The sequence below is a fragment of the Ovis aries genome, chromosome 26, assembly GCF_016772045.2.
Source record: "Ovis aries strain OAR_USU_Benz2616 breed Rambouillet chromosome 26, ARS-UI_Ramb_v3.0, whole genome shotgun sequence".
Taxonomy (NCBI): Eukaryota; Metazoa; Chordata; class Mammalia; order Artiodactyla; family Bovidae; genus Ovis; species Ovis aries.
Window position 1 is genome coordinate 24,020,072 of NC_056079.1, and position 18,600 is coordinate 24,038,671.

Here is an 18,600-nt window from a genome sequence, read left to right on the forward strand (position 1 = left end):
TTTCATCTCATCTCAAAGGCAGATATCTTTGAAAATCAGCCCAGGATCACCAGAGTACGGAAATACTCATATTTCTGTCTGATAATCAGCAAAGGCACCAAGGAGGCACTCAGACACTAGGTTTCTCCCTGGAGGGTGAGGTGTAAGAGGACAGGCATTCCATTCAATTCATGTAACCTCTTCCCAATGAAATGCTGGTAGAGATTTCACCATCACCCAAAGTGACTTAATGAGAGTAAGTCACTCTTTTTTTTAATCACTACTTACTCTTTATTTTCTCTCTGCAGGGGAACAAAACAGCTAGAAAATTTTTAAAAATGATAAGATCCAATCAAATAATAGTCGTCAGTGGTTTCTGCTTGTAAAGCTCAGCATAGCACCATTAATTTACATGTGGTCTGAGGCAGGTTGTTAATGACCAGTCTCATTTGACCTATAAGGGAAAGGCACAAAATGGTCAAACAGAGAATTAGTGATGGACAGGGAAGGCTGGCATGCTGCAGTCCATGGGGTCGCAAAGAGTGGGACACTACTGAGAGACTGAACTGAACTGAAACTGGTCCAAGAGCTTAGAATGCCTCTTTAAAAAATACTAAGATCTAGATCAATGACCTAAGAATCGGGTGATTATTCTGGCTTTCCTGGGATGGTTCTGGTTGGTGCCTGTTGTCCTGGCATGATTACTAAGAATTTCTCCTGAAGATGAGACTTGCTGGCCTCCCACCTGGGAGCCATGGGCGCGGGGGCGGGCGGGAGAGCTTCATTGAGGGGAACGTCCAGCACACACACTCGACGACCATCTGAGGGACTCTTGTTTCTTAAAGCCTAGTGCCTAGCCCTAGAAATTCTGACACCCATGCCTGATCAAGGAAGTCTGATCTTGACCATCGACCTGCGTTTCAGGGGATGAGAGAGTCATGAAAGGTTACTCTCTAGTGACTTGCCTAAGTTAACTGGGGCTGGAGTTGCAAAACCCAGGCAGTAACTCCAGTCTCCCCATTTCTGCTGCCTGCTGAGACCCCGAGTCTCAGGCTCAGACCCATGCTGTGTGGACCTAAGGACCACCTGCTGGGACAGTTTTCCTCATCGGTTTACAAATCTCCCACATTTGGTACACTGCTGTCCACTTGTAAATTAGAGCCTACACTGGGGTCATGCAGGACCTGTTGGTTTATATTTTGTTCTCCAGGATGTTCCTTTATTTAGAATTGAGAGTTACCCTCTAAACCTACCATCCATTCTATGAGACCCCTTTTAAAAGAATCCATTTCAGAACAAAACTATTCACAGAGCTGGGTCAGTCACTAAAGGTATCCCCTCCAGCATCTCCATGTCTCAGGCCATGAGGCCCTGATTACCCAAGACTTTAAAGCTGCTTGTTCATATCAGGTATGAGAAACTGGGTGAGAGGGGAGCTGATAGCATTTCTGCAGGACATCAGGAGCCCATGAAAAGACACCGATAACAGCGGCTCAGGGCCACTGTGGTTTCTGAACAAACAGATATTTTAACTCCGACCTCGATCTCGCCTACTAAACGCCATATAGCTATGACAAACAATAGGTTACCATCTCTCCTGCCTCAGGAAGATCTATACCCATGCAGAGTCTATTGAACAGTCGTTTCCCTCCATCCCAGACCTTGCTGTTTCTGTAAGATCCCTTTATCCTCACCCTATCTGTAAGAGAGGGACCAGCGGAGACCAATTCAAAGAATGGTAACATTTTGCTTGCTATGCTCAGGAACGGGGAATGGTCATTAAATAAGAAAAGCTGTGGAATATTCCTGCTTAGGTACTATGTGATCCTAAGAAGCACGTCAAGGTCTCACAGGAATAACGTACTATTCATATACTAGTGATGAATTAACACTATGTACATGTTAACCTTCAAAAGCATTCTGAAGAGAAGAGCTTGAGAGAAGTTTCCCTTGCATGTTCAGTGATGTTTTTCAGCAAAGATAGATTAGGGATATTTTGTCTAATGAGTCAGCTGCTTTAGAGAAAAGGGGGCAGCTGCGAATGCATGAGAAAGCCCCTACAGACCCCCACTCTGCAGACCCTTGGAGGGTCGAGAGACATGAGTTCCTATCACACAAGCTCTCAGGAATGCAGCCTCATAGCAAGTTTCTCAGGATGCATGACAGGTCACTGTTCTCCAGTGTGAACTTTCCAACCTCCCTACACAAAGCTTAGATATGGGGGGGAAAAATTCTGTATGCTCAACTAAGAAGAAAAATGGAAATTTCCTTCATGAATCCTTTGCTCATATCACCCAGATGACCAGGGATGGCTACTTTTCAAGATTTGCAATAAAAAGAAAGGTATTTCATCTCAGTGTGAAAGTGGCCTGTTGGGTTCTTAACACTACAGAAAAAGCCAAACAGATGAGTTAACCTAAATTCATCATCTGAGTTTAATGCTAACATTGTATATGAAAGTTCACACAGGTATGTTCTATGTCTTTAAGTCCATTTTGGGGAGGGTGGAGGCAAACTATACAGCCTCTGATTGTCAGGACTGCTAGAGAATCAGAGACCCACAGCAAAAAAGGGGTCCACTTCAGGTTTCCTACAGCTTTTCTTACTTAATGAGCTCTCACTGTTTTCTGAAGCAATGGCAGAATTAAAAGAAAACACTGCTCTCTTTGGTTGCATTATACCTGCAAGTATACTAAAAAATAGTCATATACTTTAAATGAGTGAGCTGTATAATATGTGGATAATATCTCAAGAAAGCGATTTAAAAATGCTCTAACTTTTATCAGCAAAAGAAAACCACAAGTAACAAAACATGAAAGTTCCTAGTTTGTTGTATAAGCCATGGTTTTGCTATCACCCAGAAAACTAGGTCTGTCCCGGGAGGCGGGCTTTTCAGAGTTTGAGGAAAGGTACTTTAACTTGGCTTTTTTGTTCTTACAATGACTGAGGCAGGTCCAAGAGTGAGGGACGGGGGCTACGGGATCAGAACTCACTTGGAACACGGGCTGATCACAGTTGGTGTGGGTGGGTAAACCAAGGCAACATTCACTCGCTCGCTGCCGTTCTTGGGACAGATGATCTCTGCCACGCCTTCTGGTCTGGGCTGACTCAGCAACTCCCCTGCAGGCAGAGAGAGAAACATGCATCAATGAGCGGGGTGTACGTAGCTTGTATGAAAGTTCTTGTGAAAACCTACTCACGAGGTATCAATCAGCCTAGTAGCTTTCGGTGTTGTGTATGCACGTGTATGTTTGTGTCTGCTCACATCCAAATCTGTGCTGTGCTTCCTCTCTCAGTTGCGGCCAACTCTTTGCTACAACATGGACTGTAGCCTGCCAGGCGCCTCTGTCCGTGGGATCCTCCAGGCAAGAATACTGGAGTGGGTTGCCATGCCCACCTCCAGAGGATCTTTACAACCCAGGGATCAAACCCAGGTCTCCCGAACTGCAGGCGGATTCTTTACCATCTGATCTACCAGGGAAGCCCTAATGAGTGAGACTGCCTTCAAAAAATGGGGCCACCTTGTGACTTCCCTGGTGGTCTAGTGGTTAAGACTCTGCGCTTCCACTGCAGGGGACACACGTTCCATCCCTGGCCGGGGAACTAAGACCCCACATGCTACATGCTATAGCAATTAATAAATACAGGTTTAAAAAAAAAAAACAAACACAAATGGGACCACCACAGAGAAGAATCCAGCACTTGGGGGTGGGGGGAACAGGGGAGGTAGGAAGGAGAGAGAGTCAGAGAACAATCAATCAGAGCAAAATAGGCTCTGTCCTTAGAACATTCTCCATGGTGAGGCAGACAGGCTGCTTACGGTGGTGGTGGGAAGGCCAGACAAAGACAGCATTTGCCGCTGCTTTCCTCACCTTCCTTTCCACAGACGGGCCCCAGAGATCCGTATCTAGACATTGCGGCAAATTGACCCAGGGTCCCTGGAGCCCCAGAGAGGCAGAGCTGCCGAGGAGGCATTCGTAATTAGGATCTGGGCAGATGGGAGTCGCGGCAGCCTTGCAACAAAGCCCTGCATTAATGATCTGGAAGGGCATTCAACTAAAGGTGTGTTATCAAGGTAAACAGCCCAGCTTCAAGCTGGCAAGAGGATTTCCTGGGTAGGTAGGTGTGCAGATTTGAAAGGACCAACACAATGCTCTCTTATGAGTCACGGGAGCTAGTAAAAACAGATAATTCACTTACTGGATTACCACAAGCCCCAAAGGAAATCTGCATACTTGCCCTGGATACAATCTCTCCAACCAGATCATCAAAACCCCCTAAGACCCCCAGCGATGCCTTCGGTTTCTTCCCCACCATCCACTTAACCAAGAGCACCCTGACCTTTCTCTCTTTTCATGGTCAGCATGGTGCTCTTGCTCAGAAAAATTCAAAAAATAGATTTTGGTGGACAATGGTGCCAAATCCCCCTACTTAGAAAGTAAATAAACCAAAGAGACAAATCATATGCCAACTGGGGAAAGATGCTACTGCAAATAAAACACTGACTCTGTGACAGCCATCACTTGTATTACTGATTTGAAATTCTAGGGAACCAGAGTGTATGCCAATATGTGAGGATAAAAACCAAAAATCCTTTGCCTCAAAATCCATATCTAAACATCTCACCTTCAGCAGAACTCACATTGATAGAGCATAACCATGTGCCAGCACTGAACAGACAGCTTTAAATATACATCTCATTTCATTTTTACAATGTTACTATAAGGTTTATCCTCATTCTGCAAAAGTGAAAAGTGTGAAAGTGTTAGTCGCTCACTTGTATCTGAATCTTTGAGACCCCATGGACTGTAGCCGGCCAGGCTCCTCTGTCCATGGAATTATCCAGGTAAGAATCTGTAGCCGGTTGCCATGCCCTCTTCCAAGAGATCTTCCCGACCCAGGGATTGAACCCAAGTCTCCCACATTGCAGGCAGATTCTTTACCATCTGAGCCATGGGGAAGGCTGTTTTGTAAAAGAGGAAGCTAATATGCAGGGAGTTATGTGATGTACCTAGAGTCAAGCCTAGGCAGGGACTGACTGGGGAATGTGACCTGGGGAGCCTATCTCTGGGGCTCATCCCCCGCACCCCTGCAAGGTGGAGACTGCTGCTTTACTTCAGAACACATCTTTCCTAGAAGAGTAGTCCAAAAATGCTATTATTCAGTAATGAACTAAGTATTGACATATTTGTACTGTTATGAAAGACAACTATTTCCTGGTTTGAACATTCTTACATGGCTTTGAACAATATGAATCTAATGTAATTTGAGTTTCTCAACCGAGCTAAGGGCTTGCAGGAGACATAAGGGATGCAGGTTTGATCCCTGGGTCAGGAAGATTCCCTGCAGGAGGGCATGGCAACCCACTCCAGTATTCTTGCCTGGAGAATCCCATGGGCCAAGAAGCCTGGGGGGCTATGGTTCATGGGGTCATATAGAGGCAGACAATACTAAAATGGCTGAGCACACACAACCAAACTACTATAAACACCAAATGACTGCAAAAGCTAATTTAGCATCATTAGCTTGTATCATGGATACATGGTATCTGACACCAGCTAGGAAAAGATCTCAAATTATAAAAAGGAAAATTAAAAACATAAACATTAAATGCTCTCGAAGTCATAAAATGAACCAAAGTAAAAGTATGTTACACCAGACTGAGCCTTGGAAGTCATCCAGTCCAAATACCACTTTATGAGTCAGAAGCTCTCTGAATTTAACAGATTTGCTCCGAATCCCACAGAGAGCTTTAAACCAACCAACTGACCGCGTACCATGGGGCTACAACTGTCCCAAGAGGATGTTCTGAACCACTCATGCCTGTTAACATCCCCACTCCTGGGCCGCCCTTCCCCTGCTTCCTCACCTGATACTTTCAATTTCTACTTTCTGTCCCAAGGTTACTCCCAAGGCTTGAACCTAGACTGGAGATCTCTGGCTTCCCCTGAGAACTCTCTCCCGGTTAAGATTTTCACACAGGCTTGGCTCCTTCTGCCTGCAGCTGCCTAAGAGCCCAGGATAACAAATGCAGACAGTAAGCCCCCACCCTGGCTTCCCCGATTTCTCAGTGGTGAAGAATCTACCTGCAATATAGGAGATGCGGGTTCGATACCTGGGTCTGGAAGATCCCCTGGAGGAGGAAATGACAACCCATTTCAATATTCTTGCCTGAAAAACCCCATGGTCAGAGGAGCATGGTGGGCTACACTCCTAAGAAAGGGTTGCAAAGAGTCGGACACAACTGAACTTCTGAGCCCACAGGGCACAGACCCCTGCCCCAGGCTGTGGTTCCTGCACGGCGGGCTTCCTTGCTGGGGGTACTGTAGATTTTGGTGAGAAGACCAGCTTGCCAGAGAATTTGAAATAACTTCCAGTTGACTATTAAGCACTGGCTATCAGCTTCTCTAAATCAAGAGCTTTATGCTCCCCGCCCCAGATTTCCAGACTCACAAAGGTCTAGGTAACTGGTTTTGCTTGGGTCCTGCCCCAGCAGTGCTCACAGCCATTGAAACAGTTGGAAAGTAGAAGGCATGGAGAAATTTTACGCATATGAAAAAGTCACTTGAACTGTGGAAGACAGAGCAAGAAACAGAATCGCTCACAAGCTCCAGGACACATGTGCACTCAAATAAGCTACTGTATGGGGCCAGGATTCTGAGGATTTAAGAAATGTGCCCAGTTGCTAAATTAAGAAAGTAAGAAAAATAGCCTTTTCCTCCCCGCTAAAAAACCCCCCAAACTAATCAATAATACAGAGAGTGGTTCCTAATGTGTTAGCTACTTAAAATAGAAGCTAATCAGCTCAAATTTCCGTAACACAAACTTGATTTTCAAACAAAAGCAGGGTTATTGGTTGAGCATCTAATTAGTGGGGCTTCTCTGATAGCTCAGTTGGTAAAGAATCTGCCTGCAATGCAGGAGACCCAGGTTTGATTCCTGGTCAGAAAGGTCTGCTAGAGAAAGGAAAGGCTACCCACTCCAGTATTCTGGCCTGGACAATTCCATGGACTAATATAGTCCATGGGGTTGCAAAGAATTGGATACGACTGAGTGACTTTCACTTTAGGGAGATCTTACAGTGTGAGGAGGGCAGGGATACAGGAGTCTAATGCCAGGACCTTGAGGGGGCGGGTTCAGGCATTAGAGAGAATCAAGCACATGAAAAGAAGAATGATGTACTTACTGTGTGTGCCCCAAAGGAAGTTATGAGATGCTAGAGAATGAATGCGAAGGACAGACTAATAAGAAGGACAGAAGGACAGTCCTGATTTGCAGGACTGGAAAAGACCTGGAAGTGTGGCAATTTTAGATTCATGATGCATCTGTTACTGCTAGCAAACGCTAATAAAAAGAAATTCCAAAGTTGGTGGGAACTGCAAAATGACATGTTATATTCACAGAAAATGTGTTACCAATAGAGTAAGGAGAAATATACATGTGACCTGGCATATTTCTATTTTTACGGATTTGCTTCAAGGAATTGGTCTTTCTTTCTGGCAAAAATTATACAATGACTGTTCATAGCAACACTGTTTATATAACAGTGAAAACCTGGTAACCATCTCAAATGTTCAACAAAGAGGAAATGATTAAAAATTATGACACAATTCAGCAGACAGAATTCTCTGTAGTCTTTTGAAACAGTGAAAACTTGGTAACTGTCTCAAATATTCAATGAAGGGGAGATGATTATGACTCAGTTCAGAAGACAGAATTCTCTGTAGTCAATAAAAACAGACTGATATTTCTATGTAGAAAGTAAATTTGAAAGTGCATTCTCATTAGAAACATAAGCCGATAAGGAACACAAGTGGATTTGGAGTGAAATGGGTCATTCAGGCCTAAAGGTCCTCAGGTAATTCATTTTTATGCTTGAGTCAATTAAGAAAAAGACTAAGTGTGCTTCACACTGATGGGAGGTGCCAGCTTTAAATGCTGGTGCTTTCTCCTCTGTTGGCAATTTTCTATTCATGTAGGGTCTTCATACAGTCTTCCTGAAGAAGCAGAAATCTGGCCAGATCAGTAGACCACTGCATCCACTGAGGCTAAAGTCTACAGTCTCTCAGTGACCATTATTAAAGTTATGAAAAGCTATTCTTAATTACTCTGTCTCAAGATTTCTGGTGTTAAAATGCTACTGAACTCTCATCAGCTGTTTTTCCCCCGTGAAAGGATAGAAAATCAAGTTTTATTATGACTTACCTTTAAACAACAGGAAATAAGCAGAAAAAAGACAAGCTCATTTCACTTATCATCAGAATTCACAAATATTGGCACATTAAGCAAAATACTGAAAGTGTATCACTCTGACGACCCAAACCACAATATTTCAAAATGCCCAAACCTGTCTTTTACCGTGCAAATAAAACCCGCTTCCTGATCCAGGAAGTTCTGAGTTATGAACATCCCTCAAAACAGAAAAAGTAGTCTGGAAATTTTAGAATAGGCAATTATATAGGTTCTATTAAACAAGGAATTATCTAGATTTCGAGGCCTCTTTGAGCTGGAATAGTCTAAAGTTCACTCCTCCACTGCCCAAAGTCCGCTGCTGTCTTTTAATTGAACGTGACTCTGGATGAGGTGCAATGATACACAAATACATGTTCCCACATCCCCTCAGGGCAAAGGCAGCATCCTCAGGAAGGCTCCCACTCTGCAAGCGCATAGAGTTATCAGAGAAACAAAAATGGGAGAACTCCACGGTCACTTTTATATGGAAGACGAGAGCCAGAGAAAAATAAAAGGACATCTTGTTTTAAAACAGAATAAAACCTAGAAAGTATATACACAGGAGGAGTAAAAAAGTAAGTTAGTGTAGCCACTATGGAAAACAGTATAGAGGTTCCTCAAAAAATTAAAAATAGAACTACCCTATGATTCCATATTTACACTCCTGGGTATGTATCTGGGAAAACACTAATTTGAAAAGATACATGCACCTAATTTTCATAGCAGCAATGTTTATAATGGCTAAGATGTGAAAGCAACCCAGGAGCCCATCACCAGCTAACTGGATAAAGAAGATTTAGCGTATACACACAATGGAATGTTAGTTGATCATAAAAAAGAATGGAACATCGCCATTTGGAGCAACATCAGTGGACCTAGCAAATATTATGCTTAGTGAAATAAGTCAGAGAATGAAAACAAATACTGTATGATACTACTTACATGTGGAATCTAAAAAATGCAAACAAATGGATATAGCAAAACAGAAACACTCCCAGGTTCAGAAAACAAACTAGTGGTTACCAGAGGGAAGCGGGAAGGAGAGGGACAATTTAAGAGTAGGAGATTAATAGATACAAAATAATATACAGAAAATAGATAAGCAACAAGGATATACTGTAAGCCCTGGGAATTATAGCCATTATCTCATAATTACATATAATGGAGTATAATCTAAAAAATGAATCTCTATACTGTATACCTGAAACTAACATAAATTGTAAATCAAGTGCACTTGAATAAAAACATAAAAACATGCCACTGTGCACACTCAAGAGCATGAGAAAAGGGAGCAGAAGCAATCTCTTGATACCTGTTGGTTCCCACGAAACCAGCTTTTGCAGGTCTGGCTGCCTGATTCTGTCTCAGGGGAGGGTCCCCAGGGCTGAGCCTCCTCACAGCACTGTGGCTGGGAGGCTCCAGGTGGGCCGCTGCTCCGAAGAAAGAGAGTTGGTTGTACATTTTGGTAGTCCTGGTTCTTTTAAAAATCCATTGTGATGATGAATTAATGACTTTTTAAGAAGAGAAACTGACACGTAGGAAGTAACACAGTGAGTCCCTGTCAAGAGCAGCAACAGACCTGGTCCCTCTATCCCCAAGCCCAGAACTGGACCCATCACCAGCCAACATCTTTATCATGAGGTAAAAACCAGGCACAGCTATGGAAACATGCTTTTCCCAACTTCTGGAAGTACCTTAAATGGCCATTTTATAATAGCCCATTGGAACAAATGGAAAAAAAGTTTTAAAACCAAGCAATTTAGGTCAAGAAATGTCACTGAACGTGGTCTTTTCTATCATATTTAAATGAAAGGTGAAATTTATAAGTAAATTTAAAATCAGAATGAATTAAAGGTAATGTGGCTTTGGAACTGTTTTTGGAAATCTTAACATAACCTTTAAGTATACAGGAGACACAATAACTTAACAGGCAGGAAAGACTTTACTGGCAAAAGAAATCTTGGTATAAATTAGATATGAAACAGAAGAGGAAAATTTATGTCCTAGGTCTGGTTCTGCTACTAAGTTCACCATTCATTCAACAGGTACACAACCACCACCAACTAATGCGAGACAGGCAGCACCAGAGACTCTAAGAGAACAACGGGGAATAAGGTAGACAACGGTCCCTGATTTCATAAAGCTTAGAGTCTAGGAGGAAGACTGGTAAAAAAACTGCATAACTACTTAAAACCTCATTACACAGATCATTAAAACAGGGTAATGAGAGAGAGAGACTGGGTTGCCTGAGATGCCTCTCCGAGTTGGTGACGTTAAGGCTGAAATCTGAATGAGGAGGAGAATCAAACCATGGGAAGAACATTCCAGGCAGAGGAAACCATTAATGAAAAATCATGAAAGTAGGAAGATGCTTGGTTGCCCAGAGAAGAGTCTAGATTGTGGGGTGAAGGAGAAGCATGACAAGAGGAGGAAGGAAGGGAGTGAGGCCCAGACACTGGGGACTCTGCAGACCAGGGGGAAATGTTTGGACTTTATTCTAAGTGGTAAAGAGCCATGGTGAAGGTTTTAAGTGCAAGGAGATCCGACCAGTCCATTCTAAAGGAGATCAGCCCTGGGTGTTCTTTTGGAAGGAATGATGCTAAAGCTGAAACTCCAGTACTTTGGTCACCTCGTGTGAAGAATTGACTCATTGGAAAAGACTCTGATGCTGGGAGGGACTGTGGGCAGGAGGAGAAGGGGACGACAGAGGATGAGATGGCTGCATGGCATCACCGACTCGATGGACGTGAGTTTGAGTGAACTCCGGGAGTTGGTGATGGACAGGGAGGCCTGGTGTGCTGTGGTTCATGGGGTCACAAAGAGTCGGATACGACTGAGTGACTGAACTGAACTGAATGGCATCTGATCTGAGAAGATCACTCTGGCTGCTGTGTAAGGACAGCAAAATGAGGGCAGGGGGACTCGAGGAGGCTCACAGATGAGCCCAGGGGAGAGGTGGTAGAGGCCTGATCTGGAGAGGAGCGCGCAGAGATGGAGAGACTGCTGTGTTCTGTAGGCAGTCAGCAGAACTTCCAATGACTTGGATGTGGAGGTAAGAGGCAGAGAATAACCAAGGATAATTCCAAATCTTTGGTCTGGGAAGGTGACAGCTGGTGGTGCTACTTGTGAGACTGAGAGAGAAGTGACTTGTGGGAAGGAGAGAAATTAGGAGCTCTCCTTTAGTCAAGTTAGATCTGACTGTTAGACAAACATGGTAATACATAATAAGTGTGCGACTACTTGTTCAACTCTGGACTTTGGGGGAAAGGTTAAGGCTGGAGGTAGAGATTCGGCAGAAATCAGCAAACATGCAATCGGTGAAGGCATGAAAGTGAATGGGGTCACCCAGGAAAGTGAGCAGATAGAGAAGCAAAAGGAACTGGAGATGGAGCCTGGGGTGCTCCTAGCTGATGGCTGAGAGAAGAGAAGCCAGCCAGGAACTGCCACAAGGCAGGAGAACGTGGCTTCACAAAAGAAACCAGACCCCTTCAAGAAAAGGGGGTGACCAAATTCTGTACCAAATTCTGCTGGGTGGACAAGCAAAGGAACAACAGACATGGGGCCACTGGGTTTGGAGGTGACCGGAGCCTTTGACAGAAGGTGGGGACGGGTGTGTGACTGATGAGGCCTGGGGAAAGAATGGGAGGTGGAAATGGGCTCCACAGCCAGCAACAATTTTCTAAGAAGCTGTGAGTTATGTTGTACTTCCCACACCCAAAAAACAGAACTGAGGAGATGGCCTTGTTCATCTCTGAGTTTCTTCCAGCTCTAAGGCTCTGTGTCTGACTACTAAAGTGAACAGGTGCGTAGATGGAGCAGTGAGTGAGCGAATGAAAGATCACAAGGCTTAGAGGACAAAAAAGAGAAAGGAGCCCAGCACAAAGGCCCTGGAGGCCAACGTGATGAACTGCAAACGAAGCAACTGGCAAGGGGTTAGCCTCCAAAATATACAAACAGCTCATGTAGCTCAATATAAAAAACAAACAACCCAATCAAAGCATGGTGGCTCAGAGGTTAAAGCGTCCGCCTGCAATGCAGGAGACCTGGGTTTGATCCCTGGGTCGGGAAGATACCCTGGAGAAGAAAATGGCAACCCACTCCAATATTCTTGCCTGGAGAATCCCATGGACAGAGGAGCCTGGTGAGCTACAGTCCAAGGGGTCGCAAAGAGTCAGACATGACTGAGCGACTTCACTTTCACTTTCTAAGGAGACATCTCAACAAAGAAGACATACAGATGGCCAAAAGCCCATGAAAAGATACTCAACATCACTAATTATTAGAGCAACGCAAGTCAAAACTATTAATACAATGAGGTATCCCCCTCACATCAGTCAGATTGGCCATCATCAAAAAATCTACAAACAGTAAATGCTAGAGAGGGTGTGGAGAAAAGGGAACCTTTCTACACTGTTGGTGGGAATGTAAATTGGTATAGCCACTATGGAGAACAGTATGGAATTTCCTTAAAAACTAAAAATAGAACTACCCTATCACCCAGCAGTCCCACTCCTGCACTTACACCCAGATAAAACCATAATTGCAAAAGATAACATGCACCCCAGTGCTTACTGCAGCACTATTTACAACAGCCAAGACATGGAAGCGATTTAAATGTCCACTGACAGAGGAGTAGCTAAAGAAGATGTGGTACGTATATACAATGGAATATTACTGCCATAAAAAAATAATGCCATTTGTAGTAACATGCATGGACCTAGAGACTGTCACACATAGTGAAGTCAGAGTAAGACAACAACATATCACTTTTATATATATAATCTAAAAAAAAAAAAAATAGTACAAATGAACTTATTCACAAAACAGAGGCAGAATTACAGATGTAGAAAACAAACTTATGGTTACCGGGGGGGGAGGATAAACTGGAAGTTTGGGATTAACATGTACACTCTATTGTATAAAGATAATTAATAAGGACCTACTGTATAGCACAGGGAACTCTACTCAATACTCCAACACTCTATATGGGAAGAGAATATAAAAAACAGTAAATATATGTATAACTGGTTCACTTTGCTATACACCTGAAACTAACACAACATTGTAAATCAATGAAACGCCAATAAAAATCTAAAAAGACAAAAATAAATCAGTCTAAAGCACTTTAACCACAGCAATCACCTCAGTGTATATGAAACTGCTGATCGCAGAGAAATGATACAAAGCAGTTTGGTTCTGGAATTAGCCTTAGTTCCGATCTTGGCTAAGAGTTACTGGCTCTACGGTTCAGCCTACCCAGGAGACAGAAACCACAGACTAAGGTTTAATATAAATAATTATTAACCTATTACAAGGGATTCACTACCAAGGGGAAAGAGAATTCTAAAGAATATGCCAAGGCTGAGGGAGGAGAGCCAAGGAAGAAGGGCTTGGGCATGGGGGAGCCCCCGGCCAGGCCAAGAGTCAGACCTCATGAGCTGGGGTGGGGTGGGGTGCAGCCCCTGGATCGGGGAGAAGACCACTGGGCTGCCCAGGCCAGACTAGTTCACAGTCAGGCAGCCGAAGCCAGCAGTGGACTGTCCTGTGGGTGCTGACAAAATTCCCCAGGAAGCTGTCTTGTGGGGGAAGGTGGGGAGCATGCTGTTGAAATGAGGCTAGATGGGGGCACCAACTGGAGTCCCTGAAAAGCTGCCCCCACTGGGTGCTGCTGAGTTAATGAGAAAGTCAGCTAGGCCACCCTCAAAACGCTCTGGGGAGGTCCCCTGGGAGTTACTGCTGAACTCACCAGGAAACTGGGGTACCCCTAGATTCAGCAGGCGTCTTTCTGCTCGGTCACAGGGAAGTCAGCTGGGGTGCCCACAGCTCTTGCCTGGCACCTGGCCATACCGTGTACTCTTAGGGCACTCTGAGACTCCAAGAAGGGGTCCCTAAACTTCAGGGATTCTGCGTTCCTCCCGTGAACACTTTGCTTTTGGCTCAATTTGTTCCTCTTGGAAATATGTCAGACTGATCGGACCACTTAATAATCGGACACATCCTAAGTTATGAATTCCGAAGGCAGCTGCAAAAACTCACACCATCAGACATGTGAATCTCTTCCAGGACTGTTTTCATTTCACCATTTAGTCATGTCATTCTTCAAAATGTCAAAACCCAATGAGTTCTAGGCAAGTTAACAGTGTAAAGGCATTTCTGTCTCCAAGATCTGTTGCATTCTCAGGTTCAGTTTTGATTCTTAATGCTGGGACTTGGTTTTTAAAAAATCACTCAGAAATGCCCTTCTGTGCCTTGAAGCTCTGGGGACAATTTTAAAGTCTTATCATTAAGAGAGTACAACCTACAACAAGCCTACAGAAGCAGGCCAGCTGGGGTTCTTAGAGATGACCTTGAACTACAGGTACAAACTCAGTACCTACCTTCAGCGAGCTTTCATGGCCTGTCATTAGGCTGCCCTGAACAAACAAAATTTCAACACTTCAGCTTCTTCCCAGCACCCTCCAAGCTGGTAACAGTGGTGACGGTTACAGGCAGAAAGAAAAACAAAGACCACGCTGCTGATGCCTTCTTTGACGTATTCAATTCAATAAAAATGATGCTAACCTGTGAAGCCCTCAGACACTCCTGATGAATAATTCAATGGAAGCCAAGCCTCACCCTGCAAAGCGGGGCACAGATGACGCACACTTTGAATTTTTCCTTTTTTGCTCAGTGTTCCCCTGGGAGCAGACAAACCCAGCCTTTCCTTGTTTAACCCAATTCGGGACAGAAGATGATTGTCCTCATAGTTATGTTTGCTTTTAATTACATAAAGCTTTTTGTTTGAGGGACAGAAGGAGATGACTAAGCGTCTTGGGTATGCTCCACTATGAAGAATGGCATTTGGTTCCACTAAGAAGAATGGCATTTGGTCCAAGGCGCCTCCTGGATGGATCATCACACAGGTCTCTTCTGGATCAAAACAGCTGGGACCTCAGATCAAGCATTTGGCAAAAGTTCAACCAAGGAGGGAAAAAAAACCTGCTGACAAAATTTCTTTGCAGATCTTCTTCCCTTACATCACAAGCGTACACTTCCTCTTAATGTTTTCTTTTCCTTCTTCTTCATTTTTATGTTTTTATTTGCACACATGCTACCCTCTGCACCATTCTTCCTCACACTCAGAACTTTGAAATTCCCACTTCTATTCGGCCCCCTGCCATTTCCATTACTTGTAGTGAAACAAGAGACCCCATCCTCTCCTCCTCCTCCAGGATGTTTTTCTGTCTAGACACTTTCCACCTGCTGATAGAGTCCTAGGGTCCCCAGGGAGTTTTCTTGCCCAAATGTCCACCCCAGCATTGGGACAAGAGGCCTGGGAGAAACTTGGAGAAGGTTCCCTTTTGCAGTGCAAGGCCCCATCAGACACATATTCCTGGGGGCCAGGATAAACATCCTGGGACAGCAGGTGAATGTGGCTCCCATGGCACTTATTAATATGTAGAAAAATTCCTCCAGAGAGGTTGCCAGAATCTGGAGTTTGGAAAGAGCAAAAAATAGTGAAATAAAAGATTGACATATCACAGAAAATGGGCCAAAGAACTAAAAACAGACATTTCTCCAAAGAAGACATACAAATGGCTAACAAGCACGTGAAAAGATGCTCAACATCACTCATTATCAGAGAAATACAAATCAAAACCACAATGAGGTACCATCTCACTCCGGTCAGAATGGCTGCTATCCCAAAGTCTACAAACAATAAATGCTGGAGAGGGTGTGGAGAAAAGGGAACCCTCTTACACTGTTGGTGGGAATGCAAACTAGTAAAGTCACTATGGAGAACAGTGTGGAGATTCCTTAAAAAACTGGAAATAGAACTGCCATATGACTCAGCAATCCTACTGCTGGGCATACACACCAAGGAAACCAGAACTGAAAGATACACATGTACCCAATGTTCATTGCAGCACTGTTTACAATAGCCAGGACATGGAAGCAACATAGATGTCCATTGGCAGATGAACGGATAAGAAAGCTGTGGTACATATACACAATGGAGTATTACTCAGCCATTAAAAAGAATTCATTTGAATCAGTTCTAATGAGGTGGATGAAACTGGAGCCTATTATACAGAGTGAAGTAAGTCAGAAAGAAAAACACCAAGACAGTATATTAATGCATGTATATGGAATTTAGAAAGATGGTAACGATGATCCTGTATATACACGAGACAGCAAAAGAGACACAGATGTAAAGAACAGTCTTTTGGACTCTGTGGGGGAAGGCGAGGGTGGGATGATTTGAGAGAACAGCACTGAAACATGTATATTATCATATGTGAAACAGATTGCCAGTCCAGGTTTGATGCATGATACAGGGTGCTCAGGGCTGGTGCACTGGGATGACCCAGAGGGATGGGATGAGGAGGGAGGTGGGAGAGGGGTTCAGGATGGGGAACACATGTACACCCATGGCTGATTTATGTCAACATATGGCAAAAACAACTACAATATTGTAAAGTAATTAGCCTCCAATTAAATAAATTAAAAAAAATTTTTTAAAGATAGATTTATATCAGTGTTCTGTACACTGGCTGTTGTCAATAACTTCATCATGTCCAGACTAGCCCAGACAATGTGCTTCCCTGGTGGCTGAGTGGTAAAGAATCTGCCTGCCAATGCAGGAGATGGGTTTGATCCCTGGGTTGGGAAGGTCTCCTGGAGGAGGGAATGGCAACCCACTCCAGTATTTTTGCCTGGGAAATCCCATGGAGAGAGGAGCCTGGCAGGCTAGAGTCCATGAGGTCGCAAGAGTAGGGCATGACTTAGTGACTAAACAACAGTGACAACAGACAAATCATGATATCACAAGAGCAAGGGATGCTGCCTTTAGATTCTGTACAAGATTTCTCTAGAACGTCTGAAAACAAATCATGCTGTAGCCTAGAAACATAGAACCATGAGGCACCACTTGAAGCTTAAAGGAAGTGGTTTCAGGACAAGAAAGCCATCATATCGATGTGAAACATGCCTGAAAAACTCACCACCCTGAAATAAGGTGGAGAAAAACAAATACTGTCTAATGTCACTCATGGGGAATATAAAAACCTAATAAGCAAAAGCAAATGAACAAATCAAACTAAACAAAAACAAACTTATAGATACAGAGAAGAGAACAGTGGCTCCCAGGAGGGAAAGGATGAGGTCGGGGGAATCAAAAAGGATTCTGAACTGTGGTGTTGGAGAAGACACTTGAGAGTCCCTTGGACTACAAGGAGATCCAACCAGTCCATCCTAAAGGAGATCAGTCCTGGGTGTTCATTGGAAGGACTGATGTTGAAGCTGAAACTCCAATATTTTGGCCACCTGACGCAAAGAGCTGACTCATTTGAAAAGACCCTGATGTTGGGAAAGATTGAAGGCAGGAGGAGAAGGGGACGGCAGAGGATGAGATGGTTGGATGGCATCACCGACTCAACAGACATGAGTTTGGGTAAACTCTGGGAGTTGGTGATGGACAGGGAGGCCTGGCATGCTGCGATTCAAGGGGTCGCAAAGAGTTGGACACGACTGAGCGACTGAACTGAACTGAAATGGATGGTGATGGATGGAAACTGAGTTTTTGGTGGTGAGCACACTGTAGGGTAGACAGAAGTAGAAATATAATGTTGTACAAATGAAACTTTCATAATGTTACAGATGAGAGTTACATCAATAAAAAAGTGAAAACTCACTACCCTTGAAAAGTGGCATGGGCTGGTCCAAAAAGGTGTGGACAGATCCATGCAAGTATCAGTAAATCAATAACGGACACACTGTGAAAAGATCAAGTTTCCGACACTAAAGTTTCAGAGAACAGCTAAGACCTTCCACACTCTATATTCTTAGTGACGACAGAAGAAATAAAGTGAACTAATCATTCACATACATACAGATATCTCACTGGAGTTATGATCTGGAGTTAACTGATCAGCTGCTGGCTCAGCTTGAGCTGCTGTATAAATGGCCTTATGTATAAGCACATCCTCCAGCAAAATGCATGCCAGGACTTACACTACCCTCTCCTGACCTTTGAGCCATGTCAAAGCTGACCCAAGGTACAGGGACCCATTGCCCTGCCCGATCCTGCACTCAGTCATTCTGATACCCTGGTCCTCAGACTTGTGTGCTGGCCACTTGGCTCCATCAGCATTGCTAAGGGTTTATATAAATACAAATCCACCCAAGAAAGGAAAAATATTTCCCCTTTTCCTGCTTTGGATAAAGTTCTAGCAGACTTGGCTGAGGATTAGACATGCTTCACAGATCAAAGTGCGCTAAGGGGAGGAGAGGGAGACGAGGAACGGAGCCCAGACCCAGCTCTGGCCTGCCTGCTCTCAAGATACAAGTCAGGATCATAAAAAGCCCCCACGCTGCTGGGCTGGAGTGCTTTCAAAAGGTGACTCTTTA

General features: G+C 44.0%; 1 protein-coding gene across 3 annotated transcripts in view; it reads right to left on the bottom strand.

Moving 5' to 3' along the window:
* MFHAS1 (multifunctional ROCO family signaling regulator 1) overlaps positions 1 to 18,600 on the bottom strand; it is a 111,277-nt gene that overhangs the window by 12,159 nt on the left and 80,518 nt on the right. For 2 of the 3 annotated variants that reach the window (XM_015104587.3, XM_027962666.3), the window contains exon 2: positions 2,973 to 3,099. In XM_015104587.3, coding sequence (XP_014960073.3) covers positions 2,973 to 3,099 — 127 coding nt within the window. Of the gene's footprint in view, positions 1 to 2,972; positions 3,100 to 18,600 lie in introns of those variants that run through there. The other variant, XM_042241436.2, reaches the window with a different exon arrangement.